Genomic DNA, 15,898 nt, shown 5'->3' with positions numbered 1-15,898 from the left:
TTCAGGCAGACAAAGTTTTCTTTGCTTCCCCCAGCCTGGGTGCCATCGCTGGTGCTGAACCTCCTCACAGGTGGGAAGGGAACAAGGAGGGAGAGAACAAGGCTGGCGTGGAGACAGGCAGGAGCCAAGGGAGCAGCAGCCGGGTTACGCAGAGTATGAGCCAGAGACACCCCAGCAAAGGGAGGAGCCAGTAAAGGGACCTGTCTGGGACGCTACAGCATTACAAGGAAGATCAGATAAAGGCAAATGCTAGGGAAAGGTTTGTTCTGGAGGGCCCTGCCTGGCTCCCATTGGCAGAACTGACTGCTCAGCTCCCTAGAGACTCTCTGGCTTGGAGGGATGGCACCTCGCTTTCCCTGCCCGAGCTGCACCCACAGAGGATTCTGAAGTCACCTGAGAAAGGAGCTGGGGTCTGGGGTAATGACAGGAAACCTGACAAGATTCCTGCATTGCAGGAGTCTCTGGCCCCTCCTGTAGCCCACCCGTGGGCCAGCAACCAAACTGTAGGCAGGCTTTGGAGTAACCACACTGGCTTCAGGAGGGGATGAGAGAGCTTCCTCTGTGGTTCACCCCGCTGGCTGAAAAAACAGCACAGAGCAGGAAACTGAGGCCAGGTGGCAGCCAGTTCTGAGCTGGAGGGTCAGGCATGTGGCAGAGAAGCTGAGCTAAGCTCCCTTGGGCTGATCCATGCAGAATGGGGATGCCACAGGAGATAAGTGGTGGGGCTGACAAGGGTTTCTGCTGCCCACTCCAAGCAGCTTCCAGTCACTCATACAAATGTTTAGATCTAGGGGTGCAGCAGGGACCCCTAGAAAAAAGGGAGGGTGAGAATGGGAAGAGGGAAAGTTGGGGGGAGGGGAGTCCAAAGAGTCTATGAATCCCTGGCTGAGATTCCTTTGCCATCCCAGATGCAAAGAGCACAGACACTGCCTGTATTCTGCCCAGTATCCAAGCTCCCCTCCCTGGGACCTGGTAACCCTGAAAGCATCCTGCATCCAGCCCTTCACAATAGGAATATGTGGCTGCTCAGGCAGCTGTAATGGACTATTAGCCCCATTTTACAGATGGAGAAACTGAGGCTGAGAACTCAGGTGCCTTGCCCAAGGCCACAGAGTGAATCAGAATGAGTTTTGCTATTGGACCTCATGTATTCCTGGCCCAAGGGCCTATGCTCACATCACCAGACTTCCCTACCTCCCTGTTGGGAGAGCCACTGAGGGGTGATGGAGACACACCTGCAGCCACTCAGACTGGTCATTGTTGAGTGCAGTCCAGGCATTGGTCTTGCCTGTCTTATCCAGGCGGGCGTAATGTGGGTACCAGGTGAAGCCATCGATGCCCCAAGTCTTGTAAATGCTGGAGGCTGTGATCTGCTGGTCAGAGATCAGGCGGGATTTCATGCCCAGCGGCTCCGAACAACCTGCCGTGTTGAAATACACTGTAACACAATGGTTTATAGACACAGTGAAAGGGAGGAGTCCAGCAACATAGTCATCCCAAACAAACACAGAGCAGAACCCAGGAATCCCAAACAGACACTGAGCAGGGTCCCAGGAATCCCTGATAAATACAGAGCAGGGACACCAAAGATGCAAAGAGCAGAGACCACAAATGTAGAGACATAAAAAGCACTGAGCCGTGAGCACAGATCAGGAACTCCAACGATACAAAGAGCTGGGACCTCAAAACTCCCTGTCCCTCTCGAGAAGGCAGCAGAGGTCATAGGATCGGGTGGGTTTACAATTTATTCCAGTTCTGCATTTTATCCTCTGCCTAATTTCCCCAGGGAGGCCCATTCACTGCATGGCAGCGCCCCCTGCTGCAGGAGGGACAACACTGTCAGTACTGCCCCTCCAGAAATGTGGCTGAAGCCTGAGCCCCTATGCCCAGTCCTTTCCAAGGGCCACTCCTCTCTAAGCACAGCACATAGCTCCTCGGCTATATGTGCAGAGTCCACTCCAGGGGCAGGGTCCCTTTTCCTTCTGGGCCCAGTAGAAATGCCCAGCCTAGAGAAGCCTCTCGAAAACCACCGCCATAGGGAAACAAACCCCAGGCTGGTGTGTGGAGGCTGCCTGAGGCCTCGTGAGCCCCCCAAGTGGGGAAAGTGGAGCAGCGCCTAGGTCGGGGTGGGCAAACTTTTTGGCCCGAGGGCCACATCGGGATTGCAAAACTGTATGGAGGGCCGGGTAGGGAAGGTTGTGCCTCCCCAAACAGCCTGGCCCCCGCCCCCTCCCACTTCCTGCCCCCCTCAGAACCGCCAACCCATCCAACCCCCCCTGCTCCTTGTCCCCTGACCACCCCCCTCCCGGGACCCCCATCCCTAACCACCCTCCGGGACCCCACCCCCCTATTCAACCCCCCCTGCTCCCTCTTCCCTGACTGCCCCGCGCCCTATCCACACCCCCGCCCCCTGACAGGCCCCCCGGGACTCCCCACGCCTATCGAACACCCCCTGTTCCCCATCCCCTGACACCCCCCCCAGAACCTCCGCCCCATCCAACCTCCCCCTGCTCCCTGTCCCCGACCCCATCCACACTCCTGTCCCGAACTGCCCCCCGGGACCCTACCCCCTATCCAACCCCCCCGGCTCCCTGTCCCCTGACTGCCCCCCGGAACCCCTTGCCCCTTATCCAACCCCTCCGCTCCCCGACCATGCTGCTCAGAGCAGCAGGAGCTCGCAGCCTGGCCACAGCCAGCCACGCCACCGCGCTGCCCAGCAGTAGCGGCAGGCCAGAGCACTGGTGGCGTGGCATGCTGAGGCTGCGGGGGAGGGGGGACAGCGGGGGAGGGGCCGAGGGCAATCCTCCACGGCCGGGAGCTCAGAGGCTGGGCAGGACGGGCCCGTGGGCCGTAGTTTGCCCACCTCTGGCCTAGCTGGATTGTACCACGGGCTAGTTCACCCTGTAACCTTGCAGCCAAGATGTGACCAGCCCTGCAATTCTCATTGTTACCAGTGGGTGTCACTGTGGTCACTGATGCAGACAAAGAGAAGACTGGGGGGAAAACCAAAACACAGACACTACTGGAATTAGACCTGAGCACCCAGTGCCAAAGTAGCTGGGGCCCAGACCTGCCAGCCGGTGCCTGGCCCCAGGGCCACGTCCAGCCCCCACCACAAGCATTGCTCACTTTCCCTGAAAGGCTTCAGATGAACTCCACATCCTGCGTCCATGTAGGCTAATTCCAATTGCATGCCCTGGGTGTTCCCAGGGATTGGACCCCTGTTGCAGTATTCCTGCAGGCCTCTCTCTCCCAGGTTCCTCACCCCTCCCTGTGAGGGACAGGGCCCTGGCAGAGTCCAGATCAGGAACCCAAGGGCACGAAACATAGGGTGAACTTAGAAGATTCATAGCGCTAGAGACGGGGACCTCTATCCCCCCGAGCCGTGGGCAGTGGCAGGGCCAGCTTAACTCCCCCTCCACCCTGCTCTTGGGCCCCAGCCCTGACCATTCTCCCCTAAGGGGAGGCTGGTGTTCACACCCCATTTGATCCTTGGCCTCTGCTGAAGGCCCCAGCTGATACACGGATGCACCAATCTCACTAGCAGTACACCGGGGCCACCAAACAGCCAGGCAGCAGAGTCTCGTTCCCAGCCTCCCTGAAAGCACTGACTGGACAAACACAATGTACAACATTTCAATGAGAATGGCAATCCTGGAGCAATCCAGAGACTCGGAACTGGGCCCATTTCGCCAACCACTGCCTAGCACATGTGTCATGTTAGGAATGCTGAGCTAGCGAGAGAGAAATCTGATTGGCTGAGCCTACTGCTAAGTTACATTTTCTAGGGGACTTTGATCCTAAAGAATTTTGCAAACTCTACAGAAGTTGTTTCAGCCAGCAGGGAAATGATCTCAGCAGCTGTTCAACAGCCGCACAGCAGCACTACTCAGGGGTTTGGGACTGAGTGCAGAAAGATCCTAATTGAGACTGCCTGGGAAGGATTTAGGGAGTAGAATGTCATTATCTAGGATGTGATTTGGCTGAGACCCTGGAGTTAACACCCCTATTCTCACGAAAAGAGCCAACGGATCTTTCACAACTAAGGGTGATCAGGTCTCATCAGAAAGGCAACACCTCCAGCAGCACAAAATCCCATAGCACTGCACTGGGATCAGTAATGACTCCGAGGTGACAGCACCCCTCCCCTCCCACCAAGTCACCCCCACCACTCCCCTGCAACACACTGCCTTCTAGTGCCACATTGAGACACTAAGGTTAGCACTGACAGAGGGAAGAACACCCCCTACTGAGTCTCAACAAGGTTCCTACATCTGAGGTATCTTTAGAGGTCACCCATCCAAGCACTGACCCTGCCCAACATGTGTGATCTGATGAAATCACAGCTCGTGCCGTGGACATGCACATCCGCCTCAGAGATCCAACAGACAGGGGTGTGAGTGCTCTGGAGCAGTACACCATATTCTTGGCCTGGAGCAGGCATTTACCATTCAATTCGCAGCCCACCAGCTCAAAGCGCAGCGTGCAAGCCCTGTGACACATCACAGGGTAGATGCGGATGTACTGGGCTGTGATCGGAGGATTGAACGTGTTGGACTGCATGCCATCATTATTTGTGTTCCCCAGGAAAACCTGTAAGGGCACAGACCAAGATGAGTGTGTTTAGTGGCCAGGAATGGGGGCCAATATCAAGTCCTCATCCCTTCTCTACCCCGTACCCTTGTCCATAGTAATCCCTGACCCAGCGGTCCGATTTTTATCTTGCAGACTCAGTAACAAAAGCCATGTGACAGACCAACTCACCACCAACACTGAAGAATGCCTTGGACTCAGTGTTGCCAAACCAAAATGTTACAAGATCATGAGTCAAGCCCCCCAAAATCATGAGATTGGCTTAAATATCATGAGATTGTTTTAAAACAAGAAATGTTGGATTCTTTTTTTCCACTTGTCTTGTGTGTGTGTTTCTTTTTGTTTTTACCCTTTCGAATACACTGGGGTCACATTTACATGATTTTCTCTGCAACCATGAGGGTTAAAAATTTTTTTTTTTTATGATGAAGGCTGAGATTCTCATATAGTCACAGGATCACAGCAGCTGGGGTTTTAAGAAATACACCAATTATCACAAGATGTGTGATAAAATCCTGAGAGTTGGTAACACTGCTGTCAATTAGTAGGTCAGCTTATACATCAGGTGACTTATAGGGAAGTAGACAGTATATATGTGCTATTGGTTCTGTAAATATATACATATACAGTATTGTACACTGTAGCATATAGTAGAGACACTTGATTTACTTGTTACCAGTTCAGCCCCTCTAGCAAATTGTTCGAAGACCAGTCTTATTTCCCACAAATGTATCTGCTGTCAAGACTAGGCCTGATGGGGCTGAACAAATCGTTGACACCTGTAGGGAGTTTATGTACTCTTCACTGTTGGTTCTTCTTGTTGTGTGGCTGGTCACCCAAGAAACATGACATTGGGCCTGCTCCCTGATAGGCTGACAAACATTTTAAACAAGAGATGTACTACCCAGAAGCTTGTGAATCAGAGCAAAGCAAACTTGGGGTGTTAGTCACAAATCAGGGATTCTCTGAATGTTGACTAGTTGCTGTGCTCTGTCTAGGCAGCTGTAGTGTGTGTGTGTATAATCATTATTATGAAACCGGTGGTATTTATTGTTCTCAATACATTTCTGAGAACCCCCCGATCCTGTTTGCAGCCCCTGCAATGACACAGCATCTCCTCTGAGCAGACACCATCCGCACAAAGTGACAAAAGGCCCCCGCCAGTGCCATAATTTCACAGTGGTAACACGCCCATGTGCTAACACCCCCAGTGCATCGATCTCCTCGCCCCACCCTGACACAGCCCCAGGCCCTAGGCCCATTTCCCCCCCACGCGTGGAGGCAGCAGGCCCATTACTGCAGTACCCACCTTGTCTTGATCCTGTTTCTCGTCCCTGCAGAACACAAACACACGCCCGTCCAGGCTGTGTGCTATTTTGAAGGAGTGGACGTACTCTGCCCAGCCCGCACGACGGGCACCCTGCGTGATGATCCCTGTCAGCCGCATCTTCCTCAGCAGGTTTGCCTGTGGCATGACAGAGGGTTACTGGGATGGGGTAGGGAACATGCTACAGAGCCTAACACAGAGTATGGTCCGTGCTATGCCCCTGCCATCCCAGGTCTCCCATAGAGTATTAGTCTATGTGACCTGCAGCCCAGCTGGACTCCTGGGAACCAACTCAGCCTCAGCACCCTTGAAAGGGGCTGTCCTGCAGTGGGTGCTCTGTCCATCTGCAGGCTGCCCCATTATTCCTGTGCTAGAACTCCCCATCCCCACAGCCTCATACCATGATCCCAGTCCCCTGATCAAGGAGAGAAGGATGCCCATCTGTACCACCAGAGAGCATTGCTGCAGAGCAATGCAAGGTGTTTCCTGAGTGCCTCCTCCCAGGAGATTGAGCATCCTGCATCAAGAAGTGCCAGCTGCCCCCAAAGGGATGCTGCCCTGGGACACCCCCTTTTTATAGTCATGTTAACATTAGGAGGCTTCCCATCTGAAACCGCTCCTTCTCCAAGGTGGAGATTTCAGCAGGGAATAGGACAGTGGGTTCACATTCCCATTGGCCAACAGAATTCAGAGCAGTCCCCAAGTCCCAGCCCTGGAGCATGGGGAAGCGCTGGTAGGAACTGCCACATGAGAACAAACCAGTGTTCCAACAAACCCAGCATCCCACTTCCAGCACTGGCCAGTGCTTGGTGCTTCAGAGGAACCTGTTCTGCAATGAGCTCATGACCCACCCAAGGGAAAGTTTGTGTGTTCAGCCAGCTGGTACCTGAATCCAGGGGCTCTTGTCATAGTTGCTGGAGGTCCAGGCATTGACAATTCCATTGTTGTTGAGTCGGGCCAGCTCGGGACCCCAGCGCTGCAGGCCTAGGAACCCATAGTACACAGATGAGGCCGACAGCTGGGCATCTGCAATGGCCCTTCCCTCCATGCCCAGCAAAACAGCACAGCCTGGAGCAGGGGAAGGGGAAACGGGGAAAGAAAAGGGAGGGAGATCGGGAATGAAAAGGAAAAGAAGAGTGAGAACAGAGAGGAAGAGGAGAACAAGAGAGAAAGAGAAGGTGACACACTGACCATCACATTCCTGGTTCTCTGGAGACACCTCTTGTCTCATGGGTATATGAAATGGAAACTAGACCAGAGCAAGGACCTTCATTGCCCACTTGGGGCACTGGTTTGGTGTCTCATTAAAATGAGAAGGTGGCTGGTTCTTTCTGCTCCCCAGCCGCATCTGGCTTCACCCTAACCCTTCCCCAGAGCTATGCCCTCTGCACTTCCCGAAACAAGATTGTTCAGGACCAGTTGGTCAGCAACTGTCTTGAACGCTCTCAGAAAAGAAGATGTCCAGGTGTGTGCAGAGCTCTCCAGGCAGCTTTTCACCACCGTCACAGGCCTGGACAACCTGAAGAGGGAACGCTCCTTGTATGAACCTCCCTTCTCCACTATCCAGCCACCACGGCTGTCCCACCACAGCAACAAGATGTAAGGAGATCCGAAAAGGGAAAGCCCACTCTGTGATGTGTTATGATCCAGTCTCTGGGACTATCCCAGAGTCATGAGATGTGAGAAGAGCAGGAGATCAATCTGGGTTGCCTCCTCCAGCACTAATTTCATTAGCACTGGGCTCTCCAGTGTCATGGGGCTAATGGACAACAATGAAGCTAGCTTCAAAAGCCATCGACCTCTGTTTTTCCTAATGCCAACCAACAAGGCCTCCTTTGTGCTTGCTGGTACTGCTGAGAGCAGAGAGGGGCAACAGGAAGTTGGGGGGGGGGGGCAGGGTCTGTAGCCACCTGTCACGGTCAGGGACTTACGGACATGGCAGGTCTTCCCCAAGAATGGAGAGGGGCATTTGCAGGCATAGTCGCCGTTCAGGTCTAGGCAGGTGCCTCCATTTTTGCATGGCTGTGAGGAGCACTCGTTCACGTCTAGGGGAGACAGGAGCGAAGAAGATGAGAGAGAGCCTCTGCCCCCTCCAGCCTCAAACCCAGCACCACATGGTGGGATGGGGAGTCCCATCACTTAGGCAGAGAGTTATCAGCAGGCAGCTGCTCTGGCAAGCTAGGTGAGGGCTTTAATCCAAACTGCATTCATATCGGCCCTCGGGTGACTGCCAGGCTGCTTGTAGTGGTGGGGGGTCTAGCTGAGATGCCCAGCTATGCCACTGTGGGAGGGAGCCTCTCCTACTGGAGTGGACTGGGCTTAGAGGCACTGGTTCTTCTATGCATCTGTGTGAAGCTCTGGGGAGGGTCCCACTCTACACTGCAGATGATGCACAAATTCCCCTCTGGAGCAGGCAGAGCCACAGGTGTCCTAAAAGCAGAACTGCCATTGACCAGGCTATGGTTAAGATGCAGAGGCCAGACATACCCATTGCACTACCTTCTCCCTCAGTATCTTTATCATTTCTATAGTTCTCTCAGTGCACTCAATGCTGAACCCTGCAAGCCACCTGGCGCCAGCCCCTGCATCCACCTGGCTCTGGTCCGACATTGTACCAACCACCAGGCCCTGCATCCGACCAAGAGTTGGCAATCGCATCCTACCCAGTACCTCCGCCTCTCCTGGCACCTCTCCACATCGCACCCAACACCAGTCCCTGCATTTCACTTGGAGCTGGACTACTTATTCCAAGTGGCACCAGCTCCCACACCCCACCTCACGCTGGTCCCTAGGGCTCCCCTCCCCCTCCAGCTCCTAGATTTCCAGGGGCGGCTCCAGGACCAGCGATCCAGAGTTGATCTGACAGCTGGGCTGCTGCAGAATGGATGGAATCACATAATCCCTGCCAGTGGGCACCAGAGCCAGCAAGTCAGTTCAGAGGCATGTGAGCGGAGAGTCATTGTGCAAGGCTGCCCAGTGCATTGCCAGCAGCTCAGGCTGAGAAACAGCCGATGCCTTGATGAAAACAAACTCAGTGGGGTATTTTGCTGGATTAGTCACTTACACATACCCCAACAATATCTGGATGGTAACGGGGGTACATACACAAACACAATCCACCACATGGACACCTGGTCTTCATGCTCCTCTCCCACCTTGGCAGCTCCTCCTGCAGGGAGGTCTTTTGTCATGTCCCCATCTCCCCCAGAGCCAGTGCGTGGTGCCACCCTTGCAGAAGCAACCCATACTCACTCTTTTGGCAGTGGGTGCCTACATACCCCGCAGGGCACTTGCAGACATATTCCATAAAGACATCACCCCGGTTGGGCACCAGCTGGCACTCACCATTGTTGTGGCAGGGATTAGGGTGGCAAGGGCCTGGGGAAGGAAACAGAGGAAGCAAACAGTTGTCAAGTGGGAACAGGGAAAGGAAGAATCCACACTGTTCCAGGGGTGCAGGACTCTGGTACAAGGATGCCCGTTACTGTGACTTGGTGACCCTGTAGGCCAAAAGCCTAATGGGAAGAAGTTGTCTCAAGTAGAATTGTACTCCATTTTGCTAGCTTTGAATTAGTAAGAAGAAATTGTAGCCTTGAATTAGTAAGTTGTTCTGAGTTTATTCTTTGCTGATTGTGTTAACATTCGCTCTTAGAAGGATAGAAGTTTTATGGCTGTAATAGCCTTATTTAGGGTTTGGTGTGAGTGAAGAATGTATGGTGATTAACTGTGAGAGGCCAGCTGGGCCAGATGGTCGAGAGGGGAGTGGAGCAGTCAAGAGGCACCAACTTTATTATCAATCACCCGGATGGCAGATTGATGACCCTAAAGCAAAGGCATACACCCCAAGGACGAGATAAGGAGTTGAGCCAAAGGGACAGATAAGAAATAGCTGCGGATCCTCCTGGGGAACAACTCAAAATAATTCTAAACAGAGCAACCTTGAATACCTCGTGATTGACAGCTCCAGTATGGCACAGCAAGGTCCATAGACTTGTATGGGAACTTATCACTATAAAAGAAGGGTGTGTTCCCCCTCCCTCATGTGCAGTTTCAGCTGGCCATTGGAATGGACCGAACAACACTAAGGACTAGTAACTATAAGATCCAGCTGCAGAACCATGTGTGTGTGTAAGCATATGCTGATTTCAATGCTTAAATTGTACACTAAATAACACAGAGTATTGCCTTAGCTCCTTTTAAAAGATTCTATGTGCTTCTTATAAGCATAACAACCCCAAGTCATACATGGATCTGACATAACAGCATTTGGCTCTGGGTTAGTGCTCCTGAGGTGTGTGTGAATCTGGTACAAGCCTGGTTGTCATCCGTGTTTGAAACTGGGACCTTCAGCTCCATAACAGAGACCTCTACCACTCCATTGCTAGGTAGCAGTAGTATGATGTTATCCTGCAGTGGACCAATCACTGGAGAAAGGTATGACACATACTTTGACAGTCTGTTAGTTATTTCCCCATGAGAAGAAGCTCATCCTAAGAGTCTAAGATCTACCCAGGTTCATGTCCTTGTTAGAGGCACCAGTTTTAAAACACCACCCTGTACAAATCATCGGCAGGGTTGGAACTTGGAAGCAGCCAGTGGACAGGGTCATGACATGGGAACTTTGCTACGTGCTAGTGCCCCCAGGGCACACGTGGATCCAGCAGATCCACGCACTTCGCTGTGTTATCGTGGATGCATCACGATCACATACAGAGGAGATTCTAGTCTCAGAGCGTCTGGACCCGCCTCTCGCCTGGGCTGTACCTTTCTCCGTGTCATTGCAGTCAATCCCAGTGAAACCTTCAGGGCAGATACAGAAGAATGGAGTCTCATTGCTACCAGTCAGGCAGGTACCCCCGTTCTCACAGTGGTTCACATCACAGAAATCACCTGTAACCAAGGCCACAAGTCATTACAAACACTAACTGCCAGGGAAACCACACATGAGCCAGCTACAGACCCAGGTCTTTGACTGAAATCTGATCTTTCAGGAAAATTCAAATGCAGATATCCTGCCTTTACAGAGCTCATCCATGTTACTTTGGGTGCAGCACAGTCTGAAGTGCAGTGGCACAGCTGTGCATGGGGGGCCCCAGGCTGAGTTCACACACAGTGATGCAGGGCAGGACTGAGACGCACTGGCAGAGCTATGTATGGGGTTCCAGGACTGGAAGAGCAGTCAGTACAGAGGGGCACCAGCGGAGGTGGGAGGAGGAAACTTGCCCAGCTCCCACCCTCACAGTGTCCATGGTACCAACCTACATTTTCGGTGCAATTCCACAGCGTCTGCCCCGGAGACCAAAGTCCCCCGTAAGTCCCCCAAGGAGTTTCCAGCTCTCCTCTTGTGCCTGAATGTCTCACCCTCCTACAGCACTGCAGGGTAATGCCCAAGGTGAGGAATGCTAGGAGCAGGAGGGCGTGGGAGGCTCAGGGAGAGGGGAACTATCAGTGCCCACTGCTCTGCAACTGGACCTTTGCTTTGACTCCAGTTGCCCTAGTGAGCCACCAAGGAGCCACTGACACCAATCTTCCCAGCACATCACCCCACGTCTTGCCACATCTTGCAGTTTGACAGTGATAGTTCCCCATCTCCCATGTCCTTCCCCCTCCCCACCACATACCTCTCCACACCTTGACCATCCTGCACTGGGGGCCAGGGCAGCTGATTCCTCAGTCTGTGCCCCACGGCTTTGTCCCTAGGCAATCTGTTTTCCATCACGCTGATCTCACTCTTCAGGAACTTCCCTATTATTCAGCCTAAATGTGCTTTGCTCCAACCCATTCCTCCTAGTTAACTGGGCCAGGGGAGGCTGTGAAATGACCACAGACTTCCTGGGAAGAAGGGGTAGACTATGGATACTCAGAGCCAACATTGCCCTCCTTGGGGAGTAAGTGGAGGAGCGAACGTTCCTCCTTCCACCCCCTAAACCTGTATCCCAGCAGTGCAGGGAGCAGAGCAGAGTGGGGTGACTGAATAGGGCACCAGATGCCCTCACCCCAGGAATCAGATGGGCCGAGCGTCTGATATTTCAGTTAAGTCGGTTTATATTTGTGAAAGACTGAAAAACCGGCATCTCCTAAGGAACAAACACTCTGGAAGCCCAGGAGCCAGGCTGAGTGGAGCAGAGGGGGTACAGGCCTGCGGCCTATCACTGCCTGGAGACAGGGCCAGCTGCTGCTCCAAACAGCAAGCGAGCACGAGGCGGGTCAGCCCCCCAGGCGGCTCAGACCTGTCCCAAGAAAATGCATCTTACCCAGAGGGCACTTCCTGTCTGTGTCCATTTCCTGGGTGCAGGGGGAGGCCCCCAGGGTCCATCAGGGCATCTGCCCCAAGGAGTGCCCAGGAGAAGTCTTCCCACCTGCTTCCACATGCTCCCCACCTGTAGATGGCTCTGTGCAGCAGACCAGCCTTTGTCCAGGACCGCGCTCTGTGAGAGACTCCCCTGGAGATGGAAAATCTCCATTCCTAGGACAGGCGTAGCTCACACAGTACAGGGAAAACTCCTCCTGCCCCATCCCCTGTCAGCCAGTGAGGCCTCAGCACCCGCAATAGGGACAAGAGGGGGAACTCCTCTATAGCCATTCGGCCCCTGGTTTCACTAATGACACTACCGGCCGAGAAGCCAATCGTGAAAGTGGTTTTGGCTGTGCCCGGAAGCTGGGCTGCAACCCACCAGTTCATTTCACACAGCGGGGTGAGGGGGACGACTGCCAAACAGCTGGCTGGCAACTGGGTATAACTTCTAGGGCCCTCCATGCCGACCTGGGCGGATTCAAATGGGTGACCCGCGGGTGAAAAGTTGCGTCTCTCATTAGCAAGCACTGGGGCAGCTTGTCTCCTGACACCAAGCTTCTCTCTGCCACGTCGGCTCATGCTGCAGGCATTAGATCAAGGGTTTAGCTCAGGTGGAGACCCCCGGGACAGCCTCCCCTCACACACACAACTACTTGTGTGGGTACTTAATGAGCTGAGAGCTCACTGCCCAGAGCTGCACCGAACAGCACGGCTCTCATTAGCCTAAGCCACTGCTCAGGGAGTTATTTCCAATTAGTCTTTTAATAGCAAGGCTCCTCAGAACTAATCCCACATCCCAACCCTCCACATCCACAGGGCGTGCTCGTGGCAGATGGAGCGGGCCGGCCTGTGTTAACTGGAGGCTTCCGAAACGCTGCTGCTGCTCCTATAGCCCAGCCTGAGAAAGCGGAAGAGCTTGGGCACCAGGTCAAATTTATGCCTGTGCCACCCAGCCTGGCTCTGCATGACCTCATCTTCCATCAATGCACTGCCATGAGCTACAGCAGAGGAGGAGGAGGAGAAGGGAGATGCTGAAGGGCCAATGGGGAGTGGGGATGTCTTTACCCATTTCATTCATCAAGGAGTGGGGGTTATTTACCTGCCCCATGCTCCTCAAGTCTCCTGGGGAATCAGAAACTCAGTATCAAGGATCCTTATAGCCAGTTGGCCAAGGCTTTACACACAGCGCTGGGTCTGCGGAGAGGTACTGGCTACGTACAGAGACACAAGGTTGACAAGTGTGTGTCCCCCAAGCATCTGCTGTGCCAGCTGCCTCCCCTACAGGAGCATCTGGTTCACCCTGGGGCCAGGACACAGCAAGGCAGAGGAGACCAGGTAGAGGAGAAGGGGCTGGAAAAGCCACTCTAACGCATTCCTCCCCAGGGCAGAATGGGCCCCAATAAGCTATGCACATTTTAAATATCGCAAGTAACTGAGCTTCCCCCTCCCTCTCCCCCTTGTCCTCTCTCCAGCAGGTCTCATTGGCCACACTCCATTGTCAGCAGGCAAGGGAAGGGCCATACTTTCAAAAGCCACCAGTGATTTGGGGTGTCTCAGTGTCTGGGACAGCTGGGGCCAGATTTTCAGAGCCATGCAGCACCTCCCGCTCCCCACTGCCTTTGACTGGAGCTGTGAGTGCCCTGAGAATCAGGCCCCAACTGTCCCACACTGGGCTCCCAACTGAGACACCCAAAATCACCAGCCACCTTTGGAAATGTTTGCTTATGTGGCTCCAAGAACTGGCAGGGAAGCAAAAATAACGTCCTGTGAGGCTCTGGGCTCCATATCCCAGCCCCTCTGGGCTGGAAGGATGGGCCAGGGGAAAATGGGTGCCCCTTCCAACCAAAACTGCATGCCCTCCACTGCCCCTGTGCCAGCCTCGGTCCCTCACTGCCTCAGGGCCCAGGCTCCAGCGAGTGCCCCCCCCCCCGCCTTTTCCCTCTACTCCTAGTGTTTCATCCCATATCCTGTCCCTCACCTCTACCTGTTATCCACATATTCCACCCTCTCACCCCACCCCTACCTCCCACCCCGCCAGTACAGCTTCTTCACCACCTCCCCGCCTCCCTTGGCCAGCCCTGCGCTCACCGCATGCCCATTCCTCCCTTCCCAGCTAAGGGCCATACAAACAAGGAAGGGTGTTTTGTTATATAGGAGGAAAGTGTTATCTAATAGTTAGAGCAGGGGGGGTCTGTCAGCCAGAACTCCTGGGATCTCTTCCCAGCTCTGGGGGAGAAGACTGGGGCCTGGGATGTCACTCAGGACTATTGGCTTGTGTAGCGAGTGGCGAGAAGCCGGGAGCCCACCCTCCTAGGTTCTATGTACAGCCGCCAGGTGTGAGTCCTCAGCTGTACACCCACAGCCTCACCCTCCTTCTGTGCCTCACCTCCCCCTCTGTAAAACGGGGGCAGCGGTCCTGACTCCCGGGGACGGGCTGCGCGAGGATTTGTGCACTCAGGCCAGTGAAGCACTACTGAGCAAAGAGCTAGGTGTTAGTGAGGTCTGATGGCGGCAATGCTGAGCGTCCGCCGTACAGCGCCGTACCCCTCCTGCTGTCACCCCAGGGGCCCCTTCTCCCAGCTCTCAACATCAGCCAGAACCGGAAGGGGACTGAGCAACTGCTGCTTGGCCCTCTCCACCCCCACACCTGGGGACGAGGCGAATCCCACAGCCAGAGGATCCCAGACTTTGATGTGCAGCGGCAGGCGGAGAGTGACAAGCGGGCCAGGCTGGGTATGCCCCCGCCCTTGCACCCCAGATTTTCAGCATGGGGAGGGCGAGACACCCGGGAGACCCTGAAGCAGGACAGACAGTGGGAGGAGGGAGGGGCCAAAGATCCAAACCATAGGCGTAGTTAGGGGGACAGGAGGGGGAGCTGCCCCACAAACAAGCCTCGGGCAGGTACCCCCCACCACCACACACAGCCCCATTGGCCCTGGCTGGAGCTGCCCCCCACCCCCAAATATAGAAGTCAAACTACGCCTCTGATCCAAACTCACCCGTCACAGCTGAGACAGCGAGGATGGCACCGAACAGCGTCGGCAAAGGGCTCGATGCCTTCATCTCCCCCCCTTCGGCCTCCGGCTTGCCACCCCGGCTCTGCGCGGCTCCCTGGCCCGTCCGGCTGGACTCGCTCCTCAAGTCTGTTTGTGTCCTGACTTCTCCTCCAGCGGGATTAGAGTCAGCGAGTGAGTCAGACGGGCGCCCTCCCCTCCCAGGCTGAGCCTGCAGATTACACCCAGCCCCACGTGCTCCCGCTGCCTGGCCAATGACACGCGGCACCCACCCCGAGGAGCAGCGGCGAGCTGCCCCCGGAGCTGGGTGTGCAGGGGATGGGCCCACGCCCCACGCCTGGGGCAATGCACTCGGAGGCAACGTGAATGGCATGGAAACTCCCTTCAGAGGGAAGAGGAGTGGGAGGGCCTCGCTGTTTGGATGCAGGTCAAGGAGCAAATCGCAATCCCAGTGCCAAGGAGCCGTGCAAGAGACATCACTGCATGTGCCCTCACCAGTGCTTAATGTGCGCCAGGGCTGAGCCCTGGCACCTGTCGGCTTGGCAGTCCATAGCCCCAGCAGCCCTGAGCTTGCTGCATCCGTTATGAATGTAAAAAAAAAAAATTTGAGCCCCAACACCTCTTTCATGACAAATTAAGCATTGGCCCTCACTCCAGGCATCTCACTCC

General features: G+C 54.6%; 1 protein-coding gene across 4 annotated transcripts in view; it reads right to left on the bottom strand.

Annotated features, from left to right (window-relative positions):
* MFGE8 (milk fat globule EGF and factor V/VIII domain containing) overlaps window positions 1-15,898 on the bottom strand; it is a 43,518-nt gene that overhangs the window by 3,993 nt on the left and 23,627 nt on the right. The window contains exons 1-8 of one of the 4 annotated variants that reach the window (XM_074966475.1): window positions 15,215-15,391; window positions 10,685-10,810; window positions 9,173-9,298; window positions 7,852-7,965; window positions 6,807-6,988; window positions 5,903-6,058; window positions 4,449-4,593; window positions 1,236-1,438 (exon numbers count right to left, since the gene is read on the bottom strand). In XM_074966475.1, the coding sequence (XP_074822576.1) occupies window positions 1,236-1,438; window positions 4,449-4,593; window positions 5,903-6,058; window positions 6,807-6,988; window positions 7,852-7,965; window positions 9,173-9,298; window positions 10,685-10,810; window positions 15,215-15,278 (1,116 nt within the window). In that variant the 5' untranslated portion in view covers window positions 15,279-15,391. Of the gene's footprint in view, window positions 1-1,235; window positions 1,439-4,448; window positions 4,594-5,902; window positions 6,059-6,806; window positions 6,989-7,851; window positions 7,966-9,172; window positions 9,299-10,684; window positions 10,811-15,214; window positions 15,392-15,898 lie in introns of those variants that run through there. The other 3 variants (XM_074966476.1, XM_074966478.1, XM_074966477.1) reach the window with 3 other exon arrangements.

Source organism: Natator depressus, chromosome 10 (genome assembly GCF_965152275.1).
Source record: "Natator depressus isolate rNatDep1 chromosome 10, rNatDep2.hap1, whole genome shotgun sequence".
Lineage (NCBI taxonomy): Eukaryota > Metazoa > Chordata > Testudines > Cheloniidae > Natator > Natator depressus.
Note: the sequence above shows the minus strand (reverse complement) of the source record. Positions and strands in the feature narration are given on the sequence as shown.